General features: G+C 34.1%; 2 protein-coding genes across 2 annotated transcripts; one reads left to right on the top strand and one right to left on the bottom strand.

Moving 5' to 3' along the window:
- The first annotated feature begins 522 nt into the window (after positions 1 to 522).
- On the top strand, positions 523 to 19,150 carry LOC125659717 (CST complex subunit STN1-like). The gene is made up of 9 exons (XM_048891489.2): positions 523 to 1,096; positions 3,985 to 4,080; positions 5,237 to 5,305; positions 5,816 to 5,995; positions 9,057 to 9,208; positions 9,848 to 9,961; positions 17,949 to 18,050; positions 18,677 to 18,749; positions 18,904 to 19,150. Exons 1-9 carry the CDS (start codon positions 937 to 939, stop codon positions 19,068 to 19,070), a joined length of 1,113 nt encoding a protein of 370 aa, XP_048747446.2. The 5' UTR covers positions 523 to 936; the 3' UTR covers positions 19,071 to 19,150.
- Positions 12,672 to 17,556, bottom strand: LOC125659727 (3 beta-hydroxysteroid dehydrogenase/Delta 5-->4-isomerase type 1-like). Its single transcript, XM_048891499.2, has 4 exons — positions 17,289 to 17,556; positions 14,199 to 14,363; positions 13,720 to 13,935; positions 12,672 to 13,347 (listed from the first exon to the last, which is right to left on the bottom strand). Exons 1-4 carry the CDS (start codon positions 17,428 to 17,430, stop codon positions 12,794 to 12,796), a joined length of 1,077 nt encoding a protein of 358 aa, XP_048747456.2. The 5' UTR covers positions 17,431 to 17,556; the 3' UTR covers positions 12,672 to 12,793.
- Positions 19,151 to 20,539: the final 1,389 nt, after the last annotated feature.

The raw sequence follows: 20,539 nt of genomic DNA on the forward strand, positions 1-20,539 counted from the left end.
GCGGTTCCAGGTATCATCAAAGGGGGCGAAGTAAGAGTATTATGTACGAATATTAAAACAATGATGTTAAAACGTGGAATTTCAGAGTACTTATCACTATCACAACATAATCGTTTGTTCTCACTTCTACGTGTGAAATGACAGGCAAAAAGGACAAAATAATTGTACATTTTTGTTGAAGTGTGAAAAAATCAGGAACAACACTTATTTCTAAAGTTTATACGATATATTCACTAGAATAAAACATTAAATCTGTCTACAGAGTCAGGTAAATTTATTGTTTGTCATATCGTTTTGATTTCTGGAGAATCTCTTCGAATGGTTTTGAAATAAAAGTCATGTCGTAAATAGGACTTAAAAGTCGTATACATGATCAACAAGATTTTAAAAAGTCGTTATCGAGATAAAAGTCATAATTATGGAAGTCTCTTTGAATAGCGATACTACAGAAACGTTTTGTAAATTCTAAATAAGTCGATATGTCGCTAATTTTAACAATTAAGGTATCGGACAACAGATCCGTCCTCGAAACAAACAAAACAACTCGAATCCAGTCAATAACTGTATTATGAAGTAGCTGTGTTCGCCTACTGGAGCTTGCTGACGTTTATAAAAATATTGTAAACAATAATATATACTATATTTTAATATATGGTATTGTTTACAATATTTTTTTTTAAACGGGAGCATGCCCCTGTGGCTCGCCCCAACAGTAACACTGTCAAATCATACAGTTTTACCGGAATATTGTAACAACAGTATATAGGTTTTCTCTTTTTCAAAGACTTTAAAATATCCTATTTGATGGTTTACCGCGAAGTTCAATATAAGATAATCATAATGAATATCATCTGTAGGGAATATTGGGATAAGCGACACTTTATATGCTAATGTTGCTTTAATTCTTTTTTACCCATTGCATTATTTGATAGGAGAATGGATAGCGCAAATATGGAAGTAGATGAAAGTGATAAAAACGAATCCACACGTACTCGAATCCCAGTTAGTCTCTACGGTTTGGATTTTAGTTTCCATACGTTCAACAAGATGTATATCCAGGACATTATCAGATTAGAACCTTGTAATGCCATTCCAGGTTTGTAAAGAATAGACATATGATCTAGCTGTAGAAAAGTTAATTTGTCAGACAGAATGAAAACTTATTGAAAAGAAACGCCCTTCTCGTTGTATCAGATACAGGTTCTCTCTTCTCGTGGTACTCAAGATCTTTAAGATTTTTGCTAGAATAATATGCTTTACGGCGTGACCGTGTTTGAGGGCGAAGCAAAAAGTATTAGCATTAGTATGTAGATCCATAACAGGACAAAGAATATCCTTAGGGTAGCACCTATTCAACATGTAAGGACAGAGCTAAATCAAAGTATTCTAACTTTAGACATTTTTGATTCACCTATTCATTGAACATGGGAAACTATATGTGTTACCGGGTGATAACTCCAACAAGCATACCGGTCACAAGGTTTATTTATATCACAATCGATCAGAATAACATCATTCACAGATCATCCAAATGTTATCCAATAAATATCATCCAAAAGATTCAAATATGTGGTATTAGAATCCGGATGGATCTAAGTAACATGTAGGTCTGGAGTATATCTGATTAGTAGATTGTAGTTTGTAGTCCAAATGTCCAAAGTTTTTAACTAAAGTATGACACAACTGCCCAATTAAATTTCTAAATTCAAACTGAATCTTACACTCACCAAGAACTGTCATGTGACCAATAATTAAGAAACGAACTGATGAACCATGAAAAACAATCTGTAACCAACCTAAACTATAGCTGGCCATAAGTGAAATACTCAAATATTAAAAGTTGTTTATACCAACTATGGAAACCTGTTTGTGTATTTATTGCATATATTAAGCTGATATTATTTATCGTAAAATTAAAAAAACACTGAACATGTAGTAATATAAATTAAACATTTTATTATTCCAGACGGGTAAGGATGCTCTACCACATATGCAACTGATGTAAACAGTGCATTGTGACGTCGTATTCAATGTCGGTGTTTTAGCAAATTCATAAATATAGGAGGGGACAAGGTACAATTACGTTACTTGAGACCAGGAGTGATTATAGGGCCTATATGATTAAGAAAATAAGATTTACATGCTTTTACGGATTTTATGTAACATATCTCAAAACGACGTGAACTTGGGTACACGAGATTCAAAATGGAGATATACATGTTCATGCGATAGTATTCGAATCGACGCCATTGGGACCAAAATTTTCAAGTTCCATAGGTATGGTTTAATTTTTCACTAGTTTTCTATATTTTCCTTTTAAACATATATACGTGTTACCTATAGGGAAAGCTCCACCCTCTAATATGTCTTATGGCGTGACCGTGTTTGAGGGCGAAGCAAAAAATATTGGCATTAGTATCTAGGTCCATAACAGGACAAAAAATACCCCGAAATATTAGCACCTAATGAACTAATCAGAACTCAATCAAAGTATTCTAACTTTAGACATTTTTGATCCGCCTATTCATTGAACGCAGGAAACGCTATGCAGCTGATGTAAACAGTGCATTGTGACGTCATATTCAGCGTCGGTGTTTAGTAAATTTTATACACAAACATAGGAAACGTACAATTCGCGTTTTTAATCGAGGAGTAATTATGACTAAGAAAATAAGATTTACATGCTTTTATGGATTTTATGTAACATCTCAGAATAACGTGAACTTGGGTACACGAGATATACATGTCCATGTGATAGTATTCGAATCGACGCCATTGGGACCAAAATTTTCAAGTTCCATAGGTATGGTTTAATTTTTCATTAGTTTTTTATATTTTCCTTTTAAACATGTATATACGTGTTAACTATAGGGAGAGCTCCGGCCCTGGAAATGCTTTGGGTTCTTTTTTAATGAATCAGCTAGTGTCGCTGCATTGCCTACCTTTTACAGCTTTATTTCATGGGTTTACCTTCCAAGATGCGAGGATTCAGTTATCGGATGCTTATTCTACAAGTTAACCATGACTAATATGATGATATTGCAATTTAAAGCTTTATCACCGACAAATGAAGCATCACTTTGTCTTATGTTGCTTCCTGGCCATTCAATTTTTTTGCGCATGACGTCAGCACACAAATACACAAAATTCCAATCGACATCAAAGTAGTCATGATTAACTTGAAGAATACTCATCTGATAACCGAATCGTATCTAGATCCACGAAAAAGTTGTAAAAGGTAGGCACAGCAGCGAGACTACCTGGTGTTGCTGAATTCCAACTTTTCAATATGGAGTCCGCTTTGAATCTCCCATACACATATCACGATATGAAAGCGGGAATCTGGGATTAGTTGATAATTGATATGTAAACGTATATCCCAACCCAGGGAAAACCAAGTCAATTGTCTGGATTTTTTCTTTCTTTCTGGATTCGTGGCTAGAGAAAACACATTTCATTCCTCGTTATTTGGCTAATACCTAGATGTGTGTATGTTGCACATATCCTTACAACCAAAAAGAAATAACCCCCAAAACAATAAATATTTATTTACTACATGTAGATATCGATCATTGATGGATGCAGTTCTTCCGATTATTATCAGTTATGAAATTTTCCCGATTATTCGACACTAGATTATAAGAATGTACATATATCACTTTTGAATTCATTACTTACAATTTTACTTGTAAAGTGACTTTTAGAGCTGGCAAGGTCCATTAGGAAATTTCAAATTACAGAAGTGATAATTGTTGCAACAGAAAGTGGTAAGGAGGGAAAGCAAACAAAATGTTTCTGATTGTTTTCTGAATTAACCATTTTCTAAATAGATTTTGGAATGAACTAGCTCCATCAGATGGAAGTCTTTTCTTGCAATAGGAGGAGCACTAACGTTAATTTGAATGGCATCCTTTACAATGTGCTTCAGTGACAGCCCCAAACAGATTGATGATATGAATTAACATTGACAATATTTTGTTTTAGGAATGTATTTGTATAAAACACATCCGGTTTATAAGGTGGATATCATTGGAGTGGTGGTGAAAAGGCATGAAAACATGAAGTGCTATGTTTATGCAGGTAATACATTCTTTATTCATAATTAAATACTCATGTAACTGAAACAATACAATCCATGGTTTGTAAAGAATTAACAATTAAACATGAAAATATTTCTCTCATTAATACTCTGATCAATGTACAACAAGGGAAGATAACTCTTTAGTAGACATTTACCAGCTCATACAGTGTTATCTGACATGAGGCCTGTTCGATTTTAACGTGTATTTCTTACTTAAAAATTCTGTTGTATGAAGGTACTGATAATGAGTTGATATTCAAAGGGGATGATCAACATTTGCTTTGGTTGGTGATGAGTAGTACAGATTGGTAATATGATGAAGGGTAGTCATTATAAAAGCTGTTCCATAAAAGGCCTTGAGTTACATGTGCCAATTTTTTGTGTTTAAAAATTTTGAGTATTTGTCTTATAATCAGCATCTTTCATAGCTGTTGAATTACAGTATTCTCCTGCCTCTGATTTATGGTGCAATTTTTTCTGCACACAATTTGGATTTATTTAAGAAAATAATTTAATTTTTTGAAAATGCATGAGGGTAGGAACTGTGACATTTCACGTCGGCATACTTCATGAAGCACGTTACCGCTTCATAGAAAGTATGTAAACGTGAAGCATCACAGCTCATAACCTCATGTACTGTATTTTCAAAACTGAAATTTATTTTTCATATTTATGTGACCATGATGTCATGTCAATCAATTTTACTTTTGATTTTCAGGGGGTGGGGTGTAACTCTTCCTTATTCGTAACTCTCTATTCAGATTTCAGACCCGAAATCCCACATGATTTGTAAATTTTTATTAAGGGTCCCCTATCATAAAATTTCACCAAGTGTAAGAAAAATTCATTGACAAACAATTTTTTTCTTTGCTTCAGTTTTGCTTATGAGTAAAATATTATGAAAACTCTACACAATTCACAAAAATTAAATTTTCAGAAACATCTACTTGTAAACACTTTTCAGTATGTTGTAACAATTGATCTGTATCACACTGCAACTAATAGTATACACATACATTGTAAACAAAAGGGTTAATCATTGACTTTACTTCAACAAATTTTGATATTTATTGACAAATTTCGTGCAATTGGAAGGAATCTGTCACATAAAGTCCTTGATTGAAAGTAATGGAAGGTGGGGGTTTTTTTTTCAAGTTGATGATGGAACAGGTGTCATTACATGTTGCTGTTGGAAAAGCAGAATATCTGAACATAGATCGGAAGGTAAAGTATGGAAAACATTGTGCAATTTTAGAAATGATCAGATCGTGTATTGTATGTGTAAATGATATTTGCAGCAGTTTTATTATACCTGCCATTGGTGTAGTCTCATGTGCACTTATTCATGGTTTTTGCTAATCAAAAATATCAAATATACATGTACATTGTATATCAAAATACCAACATCGCTAATTTCTGATTGCAGCAGATAGTCAATGGCCCATGCATAGGTTAAGTTTTGACCGAAATATTTATGTATACAGGACATGTGTACACATTGTTCAGGGCCCTGTTTTACAAAATATCTTACGTCTAAGACTAAAAATGTTATATAGGTCTAAAAACTCGTCAACTTAATTAACTACTACTTACATAAATTTCATAACTAAATTCTTATTCACATTAAAATCAGTCAATGTAAAGAATAAAATGAATTGCAAAAGAAGGTATTGGTCTTAGTCGTACATGCAAGTTCTTTTGTGAAACTTGGCCCTGAATTTTATTCATTGCTAGAAATTGAAAGTGTAGTGAAAGAAAGAAGCAGTCTACCAAAAGTTTTGAAAGAGAAGATGTCGGCGATGATGATATCGGAGAATAAAAAGAATGAGGGCTATAACCTTGGAGACCTAATTCATGTCAGGGGAAAAATAAAGATTTTCCGTGAGGAGCGAGAAGTGGTAGCATTACATCATAGTATCCTTATTCATGACATTTATTGCACATTCAGAATCAACATTTAGCATAAGCAAATTCTCACCATGCAAATGTTATTTTGAAGTAATACATTTTAGTTTTTATACGCCCGTCTTAAGACGGGCCGTATTATGTTATGGCCTTCATGTCCGTCCGTCCGTCTGTTAGCTTTTTCGTGTCCGGCTCATAACTTAAATACTATAAGGCCTAGAATAATCAAACTTTGTCTGTAGATACATCTTGGGTAGAAGGTGTGTCGCACATTAAAACCAGGTCGCTGTGACTTTTAATTAAGAAGATATGGCCAAATATGGTAAAACCCTGTCCGGCTCATAACTTGAAAACTATTTGATCTAGAATCATGAAACTTGGTCAACTTATGCATCTTAGGTAGAAGGTGTGTCGCACTGTACTTTAAGGTCACTGTGACATTTAGTTGAAGTGATTTTTTGAAAAAAGTATGTTATAATTGGTACAATCCCTACTCATATAAGAGTTTTGTAGAAAACCTCATTCAAAAATGTTACATCAAGAAAACACATATTTTTTTTATGATATACTGTACAGCTTTTTTTAGCCTATGTAATGTTTCCTTTGTTTCTAACAATAACATGAGAAATTCCACTTGTCCCATGGGAGTAGCATGCAAAGGGCATTTTGACAAGACTAATTAATGAGTTTTGTGTAGAGCATCTCTGATCAACATGATCAAGCAGGTGTTATCTTTATCTCTAGGGAATTGGGCAGAGAGATCTTAGCCTCTTAATTGCAGATATACCAGAAATTATTTGTGAAAGTGAATTTGTTTGTTGTGGTTAGTCTTTATTTTCAAAATTAATTTGACATTGTACTATATAATTTTTAATTTTTTTTCTCAGCAACCTATATGCAGAGTATCATTTCTCACTAAGACAACAAATGGTTGCAATATGTATAAAGGCCTATTTTAATGATTAGTATTTTGATGTTTTGTTATGGCTGTGGCATTGTTCAGAAAAAAGATATACAATGAACAAAGCTGCAGATTGGGCATTTGTGTAAATCTGAACAGATGAAATAGTATTGCAATAACCATATTAAAAAATGTTAATTCAAGAAACTACACATTCTTCATTATATACACTGTACTATACAGCAGTATATAACAAACAAATTATTTCTTTTGTGTCAGTAACAAGAGAAATTTCCCTTGTCCCATGGGTGTAATTATCAAGCAATTCAGGAGGCATTTTGCTAACAGAAAAATTGCATTCTGTCAAATTACAGATTAATTAATGAGTTTAGAAGATTTCTGTTACAGCAATCTGATCAAGGAGGTGCTATCTATATCTCTTGCAATCGGGAATTGGGCAGAGGAATCTGGCCTTCTAATTGATCTGTCAAATTTTAGAACAGTTCTAATTGGTAGCCATTACTTTGAAAGTTAATTTGGTATAAAGTTTAAGAATTAATATGATATTGTAAAATATATTTTTATTTCATATCTCAACAACAAGGTGCAGATTGTCATGTCTCACTAAGAAGACAGTTTTACAGTCTAAGAATAAACATAATGACTAAGACAACCAGTTGAGAAATATATGATGTATTATTTTTTTCTAATTAATAACTACACCATAGGAGATGCACCAGTGTTTGAAATAACCGTTTTTAATCTATATTTATTTATATTGACATCACCATGCATATTTTACTTTTATACTTGAAGATTTGACAAAGGCAGATACTGATATATGTATTTTTTGATATGTTGAATAAATCAACCTTTTTGAGTACTCCCATTTATTGTAAGTTGTTTGCTTGGATAAAGGGCTATCTTGCACTTTAATCATTTCATTGAAAACATTTGGGAAAATGTTTTTATATCCTTTTAAAAATCAAGCTTACATTATCAATATTTGAAGCAATGTCACATGAGGCCATAAAGTGGGTAAGATTCTTAAAGGAAGGTTGACATTTGGTTCCATGCATACCTATCTCTTCATGGTGATATGTTCATGTTAACAATAGGTGACGGGCGTATCATGTGCCGTGGCGGTGCACTTTATTTAAAAAACAATGCCATTGATTTACCATTGGACATAATATGTATTTGGGTATGTTCTATTGCTTTGAATAAAGAGATGGCTGATATAATACTATCAGTATATTTAGGAATTAAATTTCGGTTTTGAAAATATGTTGGGGTGTTTCACGAATTTTATATTCGGAAACCACATAAAGCAAGCGCTTCAGTTCATACCCTCATGTATTTTCAAAAATGAAATTCATTTCTTATTATTTCTCATTTTGATTTCAATTCTTTCAGAATCCCAGCCATTAAACTAGACATACTATATATTTATTAAGTAGCTCTGTATTCATACGCACATTGTTTACAACTGCACCACATTCATGAGGAAATGCCCACCATTACAATTTGAAAAGATATCAACTGCAAAAACATTGAAAATAAAAATATTACAACATAGAAGCTCACAATAGTATATCATATTTATTAGCGATGTAGATTATTAATGTTTTTTGCTTTTTCGTAGTTTGTAGAATGTGATATTCATTTATGTAATATGTCTCTTGAATAAAGATGTGGGTTGCGTAGAAAATTCAAGGTTTAAATAACCTGCAGTGTCGTGGCCTTTTCAGTGCTTCTGTGTGTGTGAGGGGGGGGGGGGTATTTTGATGCCAAAATATCAAGAAATAGCTTTTTAGTGTATGAGGTGATACCTTGATTAAACATGTGATGATTCAAATAACTGTTGAAGCCATGAAGGCAAGAATCATTACTTGCTCAATGGAAGAATCAACCCCCATATAAAGCCATATTATTGTATCTTGCGTCCAATCTTTGAGCAGTATTTCATCATTTGAAGTTACTGTGGTTTTGAACTGAAAACAAAATTCATTATCTAATACATTGCAGTATTATCAATTTAGCTATAGAATATTATCATTACAAATGTATTAATGAAGTACACATAGAGTCAATGTTTTCAGTGCTTCTGGTTCCATGTGATTAATAAGGGTGAGCAAATATGCTGTAGAATTCCTTCATATCAGTAAGATAAACTGGAAGATCCTAATATGGAAGTTGTGAGAATGTCTGAACTTCCTGTGCTGTACAGAACACTTTATGATGTAGACACTTTACCAAAGAAAGTGGCAGAGGAGCTCCAAGATGTATCCGGACACACGGACAGAGGGGGTCATGCAGAGGTCAGTTAATACAGATTCATAACTTTGTATTTTATTAATTTTCAATGTCATAAAGCGGTCAAGATATGCAATGGTTAAAATGCCTAAATATTAAGAAATAGTGCTCAAGTATTATTTTAATTAAAATGAGATCTTTTCCAATCGCTGTGAGACTCTATGCTGGAAAAGGATCTTCTCTTTGCTGGGAAAGAAGATTCTTTGTAGGCAAGGAATACTTACCTAATGATTGTTTACCATTTCCTACCTGATAGTGTTTGATATGTTTAACATTTCCTACCTGATAGTGTTTGATATGTTTATTATTTCCTACCTGATAGTGTTTGATATGTTTATACTTTCCTACCTGATAGTGTTTGATATGTTTATTATTTCCTACCTGATAGTGTTTGATATGTTTATACTTTCTTACCTGAAAGTGTTTGATATGTTTTTGTGCATTTAGCATTTTAGATAAAATGTTGCTAGTTTCCAAATTTCAAGGATCCTGGCCTAAGTTTTTTTTTATGTGGACAAAGAAATGCTGGTATAGTTGTTTAGATTACATGTATGGTGTGTTCTTGAAAGATCACAACAGACCGCACATTCTACAAATGTTGTTCTGAACATTGAGCAAGATATTTTGACTTTTTCCCCCAACAGATTGTCCCTGAATTAAAGAGAATACTGTTGACATATATTGAGGAGCAACAACCAGATGAAATAAAATATAACCATATTCATACTCTGCCAGCGGTGACTGAACTCTGGAATAAGGTAATAAAGATGTTTTAATTTTGAGTATTCTAAAATTGTTTGTCAGTCATGCAAAATGGACGTGAAAATGCACTACAGTCCACTCATAAATACACGTACTGCTCTAAAAACAACATTAGTTATGCTGTAGTTTGAATTTTCACAACTTTTACTGTAGACTTAAGGATAAGACAGGACACTGATCATGCGATTGAAATATATCATAACACGACACAGCATTCATTGTACTAGCTATGACATCATAGCCTACTAATCTATTAGTATGTTATGCTGTTTAGAAGGCGAACATTTTACCAGCTGGGTACATTGTGATGTTATATAGTAGTAAGGCTCTCATTCCTGAACTAATTAGAAAATTGCTGTGGCTTGGTGGTGGTGGTGGGGAGGGGGGGGGGGGTGTTCCTTAATTTCTCCATCATTTTCTTTCAGCTTGGATGAAATATTCAGAATTAAATATTTTATTTGTATAGTTCTTTTAAATTTTTAAATATTAAATTGATAAACATTGCAAGTATTATTTAAGTACATAATATGATGATAAGACGAAGTTAAAAGTAGTGGAGAATACACAGAGTTTAACGTAGTTCCACACTCCTGTGACGTCATAGGATTTTACAAAGTCAATGATTTAATGACAGGAACATAAATTTTGTTGGAATCTTTTTCAATAGTCATTGTACAAAGTCTTGTTAGCCATAAAATATTTCAAAAGTCTTGGTTATATTTGAATAGTCAATGATATGTTTCAAAATATTGAATCTAAGGACAATAACTCTGTTAAATTATTTATCAAGTCCATAATGCAATAGATTTCCTTTATTTTTGACAAACATTTTACCAAGGTGATAAGGAATCATTATCTGTCTTTTCATGAAATTACATAAAATTTTAATCCCGAGTGATTTTAAATAGCTCAGCTGTATGGTGCCAGACTTCAGTTTTTTATGGGGGTATACATAATCTGGAAGCTATAGATTTGAAATTATTAAGGAAAGGTATGGATTTTCCCCCATAAATAACTATAACAGATGTAACTTTACTAATATAAACAGAAAAAATAATATGTAAACCATGCTATAAAGAAAATGCATCCACATTTGTTTGTTTTTTAACATTTTGGAGAATAACGCTAATTCAATAATTTTGCACATATTATTCTAAAACTTGATGAACATATTGAAAATGACATGTGTTTTAGTTATTGACATGTTTCCCAATAAATAAATGCAATTTAAAAAATATTTTGTTGTTTTTATATTAAAATAACAACAAATAACTGTTTCCAATGAATTTCATAAAAATCTACATCGGGGTACATGACTTTAGTGGTGTATGTAATGGAAATTAATATGGAAATCCTTAACTGTTTTGCCTTTTTTCATTACTCTGAATGTTAATTTATTGATTCCAAACAAAAGAATGATACCTAGACCCCAAAAATCCAGGACTAAGGACCCACCTTAATGTCACCTAGTTCAATATTGAACTCAGCTTGGGTACTTCTTACTGCCATGCCATGTTAAAGACATGCATGTAGAAAACATTTTATTTTGTGTGTTTTGAAAGAAATAATTCTTGTGAAAGAAATAATTGACATTTCATAAAATCAGGTAAATTTGTCAAAAACAATGGTGAAAATGTGGTTGTGTGTAGTAAATATTGTATATCATCGACTATTTTTGTCTAAACTACAGAATCTACTAAAAGTGTTGAAAAGTTGTTGGAAGGTTATCCATTCTTTTAAGCTTGTATAAATTTCAGAGGAAAATTAATTTTAGGGAATGTTTAATTGTACAGGCGGTCTCTAAAATTCCTTTAAAAAATTCAAATTTTTTTTTTTTTTAGTTTTGCTAAAATTCCTTAAAAAATGTTAAATTCAAGGGGAAATCCTTTTTAAAAAAGCCCTCATTTTCCCTGTCAAATCCATTTTTTTTTTTAAAAATACGTTTCTATTCTAGCAATTTTGAAAATGCATTCAAACTACAATTGTAAATGTGACCAGTGAATCGATTTGTCAAGCTGTTTATTGCTTGTGACTTTGTAACAAAGATGCGACTACGTGTATTAAGGTTATAACCAATGATAGCTGGAAGATGCCCTTTTTGCATGGAGAGTATTTTTTGTGTTTCTTTATTGTCAAAATTTCGAAAGTAAGACCATTTTAAAAATGTCTAAAACTGCCCTAATTTAGTTATGAAATTCCTTATTTTAACCCTAAATTTTCGTAATTTTAGCCCTAAAATTAGCCCTTAGTTTTTGTCAGAGAATGCTGGACAGCCTGTTAACAGGACCATGATGCAATGTTAATCAGTGCTCACTGATTTTCAAGGGATGTAATTCTTTCATGCTCCCTATAATGAAAAATGTAATGAAGGATTTCACCAAGTATATGAGAATAATTCATTGACAAATATGTTTTTCATGCCACTGCCCTGCTTATCCTTAAACCCTGAAATTAAAAACTAGTGAATATCAAATACACTAGTTATAACATTTATTTAAAACCTCCTAAATATGAATTTAAGCAAGAAACCTGAAAATAACTTGGAGCAAATTTAAAGTAACCTACAGTACTCTTCCATAATCTGATTAAAAGTCATTCTCGATTTGATACTTCAAATCCATCTTCAGTCCCCCATGACATTTACGCTTGTTGTTGAGCAAGTGGAAATACCATAGTGAACCGAGAAAGCTATAAATAGAGAGCAAATCAAATGGTCTGAGTTTTATCAAATTGTCATATGATAGAATAGGGTTACATAATTTTCCATGTTACTTCACTCCAGCAAAACGTATCTTGCAATCCAATACAATCCTCAGTTTATATTAATTTCATAGCTTCATATGCTTATAAAATTTGAGTGACATTTTCATGGCCTCGCTAGGAGAAAAGACGGGCCTGTAGTCCAAATATTTTTCTGCTTTGTCTCTTTTGAAGTAAAGGTTCATGTTTATATACTTGACACTGCACGATGCCGTTTGAAAATTGATTCTCACTATTGGCGAAATAAGCTTCAATATGAATTCAAAAATGACCAGCGGCCAGTAGACCACGGCGAATGGAATCCTGTAGGAAGACAGCCCCATCTCTCTGCTTTCTAAGAATGGTTTCATGAATTCAAAAGAATTCGATAGTGGGGTGTCGTCTGGTATGAAGAATGCTTGACCTCCAAGGGATTTATCTGATTTCAAGGCATTGTCAGCACAAACAAATGCCCAGGCGGCGTTTCCAGCATAGCACTGTTGAAACAGATTTTTTCCACCGCCCACTTGTACAAGTGTCCCTGTGTTGCTTTGCGCTGAGCGCAGTCCGTTGGCAACATAATATTGGTCACCTTCACCGTACATCACATTGGCTCTCAGAGAGACTGTAGCAAGTGTATCACCTGTGAAAAAACCAAACATATATGGTATCGATTTCAACAATTATAAAAGATGTAAATGCACTTAATTAACACGGGTTCTTTAATGTTCATCCAAACATAGCTCTCTCGAACAGCGTCTTTTAGATTGTTTAGTCAGTAGGTCGTGGGTTCGAGTCCCACTCGTGCTATGACCACATCAAACCTAGGACGTAAACATGGGTGGCTATTGATCTTTCGCCAAACGCTCGGCATTCAGAAATGAGAGTCACGGGTCTCTCATATATGACCTTGAAAACGGAAGTCCCGTTTCGCGCCAGGCATAAGCACGTTAAAGAACCCTCACTGCTACGGCCCTGAGCGACACCTCGTTTAGTTTACAGATGTCGAACCCACCATTAACAGTAAGTCCACCATTGGCCTGTAATATCATGCATTCTTGCATGTATTTTGTCTCCGGGTATCCAGGGAATAGAAAGGTATCCGGTTTTCCTGTCGTCTGCTCACAACCATTTCTGATGTCGTCAAACCCGATAACGACGTCGACAGAACTACACAATACCAGTCTCTGAACACCGCATTCCACGCACGCCTGGATTATTTTCTTCGTCCCTATATATCGGAAAGAAAGAAATCTGTGTATTGAGTATTTGTATTAAGTTATATCTTCTAAGTTCTATTCGTAACTGATTGGAATTTTCATGGACTGACATGTCTAGCTAAGTTAAAACATTTGCGTTTGGGATATGCTCATTTGTAAGATGGTCTGATAGAAGTACATGTACTTGTGTCATGTCGCGAATTTGAATTTTCTGGATGAAGTTGAATATACAGTACAATTTAAATCGACAAATGCACCCATATTATAAATTCACCCATGACGTTAATCTCAAACATTGCCTCAACGTCTGGTGAGGTCCCAAAGCTGATGAGGCCTGCCACGTGGAACACGCTGGACGCTTTCCGACACGCTTCCTCTACCACGCTATAGTCCGTGACAGAGCCAACCATGCTTGTCAAAGGAACCTTGTCCTCGTACTCTGGAACAAAACAAAAGATCTGTCATATTGATTGATTGATTAAATATTGCTCGAGAATATCTCACCCACATGGAGGCGTCACCAAGTCCGGTGAAGGGCTTCAAATTTAGGCCTATGCTCGACGCTTACGGCCTTTGAGCAGGGAGGGATCTTTATTGTGCCACACCTGCTGTGACACGGGGCCTCGGTTTTTACGGTCTCATCCGAAGTACCGCCCCATTTAGTCGCCTCTTACGACAAGCAAGGGGTACTGAGGACCTATTCTAACCTGGATCCCCACGGGAATCTGTCATATTAAATACTGACGAAAAATGAATGATCTGTAACACTTTCTTCCCGGATTTTCACGAGATACTAAGACTAATGATTTATTAAACACAACAAAACAATAGTAAAGGTTGAAGATATAGTAGGCAAATTTATTCACATTAAATAGATAGATTTGGAAAATCTTTACAAGTTAATTAATAAATTAACAAATTAGAGAGAGGAACGTAGTGACTATAATAGAGCTATAAATATTTGCCTTGTAGTTGTAGGCCTATGCTTTTAAAATTGGGGTGTTGCTAAAACGCGAAACGGAAGACGGAACGGAACGGAAAATATTGTATGTAATAATGTTTTGAGGAGGTCAGCATTTTGCTAAATAAAAGGTTTATCATGAACAAGGGAAGCAGAAATTACAGAGAGAGGGGTATAAAGTACGTGTTCTTTCCATTCTTTACCCATAGGTGTAGCTGATCCCTAACACATCTGTAAATGTTGACATTTCAAAATTCTTTTAAAACGCTTTGTAAATTCTTATACAAACGTTTAACTTCGATGTAGAATTTTAAACCTTTATGGTCCGAATTACAATATTTTTTTCCATCTCGTAAAAACGCTATTAAATCATCGCACGTATGTAGTTATGAGGCTGTATGACATACATTATTTCACCTGTTTTAACCAAAATTATTATACACCCCCGAACGAAGTTCAGGGGGGTATATAGGAATCACTCTGTCCGTGAGTCCGTCTGTCTGTCTGTGCAGATTCGTGTCCGGGCCATAACTTCTTTGTTCTTTGACTTAGGCATACCATATTGGGCACACAGGTGGATCACCATGAGACGATGTGTCGAGTACCTTCATGACCTCTATATGACCCTTGACCTTAAGGTCAAAATTAAAGGTTTTTTACCATGGATTCGTGTCCGGGCCATAACTTCTTTGTTTTTTGACATAGGCATACCATATTTGACACATGAGTGTATCACCATGAGATGATGTGTCATGTACCTTCATGACCTCCATATGACCTTGACCTCAAGGTTAAAATTAAAGGTTTTTACAACGGATTCGTGTCAGGGCCATGACTTCTTTATTCTTTGACATAGGCATACCATATTTGACACATGAGTGTATCACCATGAGATGATGCGTCGGGAACCTTCATGACCTCTATATGACGTTGAACTTTGACCTCAAGGTCAAAATTGATTATATGGTTTTGACATAGTCATACCATAAGACATGGGTGTATCACCATGAGACTATGTGTCGTGTACATTCATGACCTCTTTATGACCTTGACCTTTGATCTCAAGGTCAAAATTATAGGTTTATGCCATGGATTTGTGTTCGGACTATATCTTCCATTTTCTTCTACAAAGGCATACCATATTTTTACACTCAGGAAAGAGGTAATTTATACCTATTAACAACACCCTTTGGGAGATCGGGGTAAGCGGGGGGTATTCTTAGTGAGCATTGCTCACAGTACCTCTTGTTTGATTTTAAATCGATGTTTACAAATAACCGCGTCACTCTGCCATTTCAAGTGACAGCCACGTGACCAGTTCAAACTTTCAGATCATCTGTGGTCTTATCTTTGTAAAGCTGTGTATTTTGTTACAACAGTACCGTGCCATAAGTTTAATAGAAATAAAAATATGAAATACCTCTTAGTAATTCGTTGTTTTACGCTCTTTCAGCCTTAAAACTAGACAGTTGCGTATGAGTTAGTACATCATGTTGGGATTCCCCTGATGCGCGTGGGTCTATTTATAGACGTCTAACACTGGGGTGATTTATATATGTACCACACTATATTTACTTTACAAATAATATTCCCACTGTTTTCTTTTACATGCAGATGTTTCCACGCATGTAATTAAGGGAAAGTTAATAACTTTATAAAGTAATTAATCTGCTTTAAAGTAATTATGTACAAAAATAATACATGAACATCGGGTCATACAGCTTTAAGATAAAATTTGTGTTATCGCTTGTAAAAAAAAATCCACAAATTTCGATTTAATCATAACAAAATATTTTCATCCGAATTTTGATGTTATCTTAGCTACATTAATCATCTTCTTTTCCATGTTACGTTCCGTTTTCCGTTCCGCGTTTTAGGTTTTAGCAACACCCTTAAAATTGGTCGAAACTAGAAAAAGTGATTCAGTTAAAATCAGTACAATTCATAAACATGTCTGGAGATAAACTCCTACACGTCCGTCTGTTTTGACAGAAAGTCAAAGAGTGATCCAGGGCCGGTGAGGAAACGCCCGCATCCCAGACGGTGTCAATGACAACCGCGCACTCCATCCGAGATCCAAGGGAAGTAACTCTAAAAATTACGCTTCTCCACTACAGATCAGAGTTACGAATGTGGAAAATGTAATCATACCCATTAACCTTGCTAGTTCCCTTGGTGGAAGAATATGAATTTGGAGGTTGTGAGTGGGTGGAACATAGTCAGAACTGGTTAAAACATAAATACACGGAGAGGAGTACGAGGGAACAGCACTCCAATTGATGAAGATTAAAGGGTATCATCGCGCTAAAGCAATCTCCAATAGAACCTGCAGTTGTTTTTTTTAATTTAGCCGTCCAATTACAATGAAAGTGTTTATACTTGTAAAGGAACTATGGAACATACCTAGTTGTTTGGTGAATGGTTTCAGATCCAACACACGAATTTCTTTGACGTAGTCCGCCCTCTCCTGTACCATTTTGACGATGTGCTGACCCAGGAATCCCGCCCCACCAGTCACCAGGATCCTGTCTGTCCTAAGGGTCATCCCGGCGTCCTCTATTGTGGTCTCTAAATGTAAACCCAAATTCTGAAGCAAATCTCTCTCACCGAAGATTCAACAGTACAGCTGCACGTAGCACAATAAAAAGTACAGGAAGTCACTCGATACTATGAATAATAAGCCTTGATATTGTAAGGAAATATTTTGTGTACTCACTATGGAAGGATATAGAAAGATACGGGTTTTTTTCGCCGTGCTCTAGAAATTAGAAATGTTGGTATTAAATGACAATCTGATCCTCCGCATGATCTTTATTTCCCGGTCCTCTCAGCAGGAAACAAAGCCATTAGTGGACACAAAATAAGATTGATAGGGGAAATCGACGGTATCAAAGAACCACCTATCGTGTGACTTTCAAGTTGCACCTGATACCAGAACCAGATTATTGTTTGAGGAAGGTTCATCGTCGAGTTTTAAAAATGTACCAAGTATTTTTGGCATCATGTATTCCTTTTTATGACTATATAGTAATTTGATTGATTTTATTTTATTTTCAATCATAGTTAGCGCCATCTGAAGACAGCAAATTCCAGCTACAAAAAGTATTGACTATTTTGGAAGAGGAAGGCTGTATTTTTACAAAAGAGCAACACCAGGTGTACGAGGTATATTTACCTATAATTTGTGGCTGTACGACCGCGTCTGTACCGGAGTCATTTGAATTCATGAAATATAAATTTTTAAAATCAAAATCTACAGTTAAAGTCAACCGCCGTCGGTTTTTAAAAAGTTTGCCAAATAAAAAGTTTTCACAGTTTTCGTTTTAAATGAAGTTTTTATTTTACTTATTGGTGCATACTGTCAATCCCCTGTAATTCTCAAATACTTCATATTCGCGTCAATTCGCGAATCTCGTTTTATTTATCATTTTTTAAAAATAGAATTTGTATTAAATCCTTCAAAGAATAACATTTCCGATTTTATATTTTTGCGCAGAATTAAGTATTCTCATAATTAAGACTACTCGGTATATAAAAGGTATAACGTTCCTTGTTGAGGTTTGGTTGTAGCAAATATCACCAAAGCTACTTTACATCGGGTCTATGCTTGGTAGCTGGATACACATACTAAACAGATATATTTGACCAGACTGAGGTGTTTAGGTTTTTATTTAATTACTTACAACCACTCCCGAGCAGCTTTAGAAAAAAAGTACATTATTTAAAAGAATATATTTTGGTAGGTTTTGAAATTTCAGGCTTTCTTCTGTTTATTTTGTTGTAATTATCAGGTCATGAAACCAGACTGTCCGATGGAGAATGTTATTATGGATATTCTGAGGCGAGATTGTATCAAAGAAAAATGTATGTGTAAATGAAATGTCGTTACGTAAATTCTTTTAAAATAAAATACTTTTTAAAAAATTAGAATAAGCGAAAACCATGCTAGTAACTTTGTTCTATGAGATTCGTTTATTCAAAACTTCGATTTTATTTAACATTTTTCTTATCTTTTCAGTTCAAACTATGGGTTGTCATTATTTACATATTGTGGATGAAGTTCGAAAGACCAAGGACTACAGAACTGTGAAAAACTGCTGTGTGCAGACTTGTCTGAATAACTTGGAATACCGGAGTACTGTGATCAGGACATCTTTCAGTCATTATCTCTTATGTACAATTTAAAGTGCCGTTTTGTAAATAGATCGATGACAAAGTGTGTATGAATATACTGTATATAGTTACTGAATAAATGATCAAATAAATTTGTGTTTTGCTTATACATTAATGACACTAATTCATAAATATTTGAAAATAATCAGTGCCTGCCATATTTTTCTGTATCTACCATATTAGTTGATTTTTGTGTTATGTTTGTGTATTGGATATGCACGTTATATATAAAGGATGTGAGTTTTACCACGCTTCATTTCACATTGATGTTAACAAGTACCTCTGGACAGACTTTATCATAGACACAATAATGTAGCCCTCTCCGATTTTTTATTTTTTTATTTTTTATTTTGTAAAAACAATTGGATAGGGTTAAATTATTGTAGCTAACTTGATCACTGCACACCTTCAAGAAATTCGTAAAACATTCTTAATGTTTTGGATAATTTAGACGAAAATTTAAAAAAAAAAAAAGCCTTTCTTTATATGTAATAAACGCAGATATATAATTAACCAAGTCTCTATAAAGAAATATTTTTTCATTTTAGAAAATACAGGAGGGTTTGTTTATCAAGATTCAAACTCCCGTTGATCACAACTGCAGGACATTCATGAGGAATGGCTATCATTACAATTTGTAAAGATATCAAAGGCAAAAACAGCAGAAAATATCAGTGGATTATGTGCATGTACTGGGATTTATAACTGTATAGATACTAAAGCTTTCAACAATCCTTGTTTTTGGAACGCCAAATTAATAATTAAAGATAACGAACAGTAGTCAATCTCATGAATCGTACAAAGAATACAAACTTGAGAGAATGGCGAACACGGACCCCTGGATATACCAGAGGTGGGATCAGATGTCTAGGAGGAGTAAGCATCCCCCTTGACCGGTCACTAACATCGTAAAATATTACAGCGAATTACAAATGACTTGCAAAGTTTTCAATTGCCTGCTGGATTGATCAATAGACTTTACAATTTGGTCAGCCAAGTATCACATTTGGTCTGAATTTAGGTCACAAAGGTACGACAATGAATTGACAATTTTTTTTTCTCTGGGTGAGTGCTTGTGTTTATGATTAATAGCTTGTTTTAAATTTTCTTGTTTACCTTATTCAGCAATCAGAGCGCATATAAAATGATTTTTTAAAAATGAATGAAAGCCTCCGATTCCGCGTGACAGCAGACAGATTTGCAGTAGTAGACATACATATACTTGTCAATTTCTAAATATTTTCTGTATAATTCCGCTTTCACATATTTAACAATTATCAAAGAACAGCATTTTAATTTTCATTCTTCCATTTCGTGTGTGAAAGGAAGGGGGGGGGGGTATGACTGGTATTACTGAAAATAGTTGTGATATACTGATAATAAAATCGATAGGTATATGATGACTTGTGTTGCCAAATCAAATAGAAGTTCATCACTATTATGCAACAAAAACTATTTACATCTCCAATGCTTTTGCTTTC

The sequence above is a fragment of the Ostrea edulis genome, chromosome 1, assembly GCF_947568905.1.
Source record: "Ostrea edulis chromosome 1, xbOstEdul1.1, whole genome shotgun sequence".
Lineage (NCBI taxonomy): Eukaryota > Metazoa > Mollusca > Bivalvia > Ostreida > Ostreidae > Ostrea > Ostrea edulis.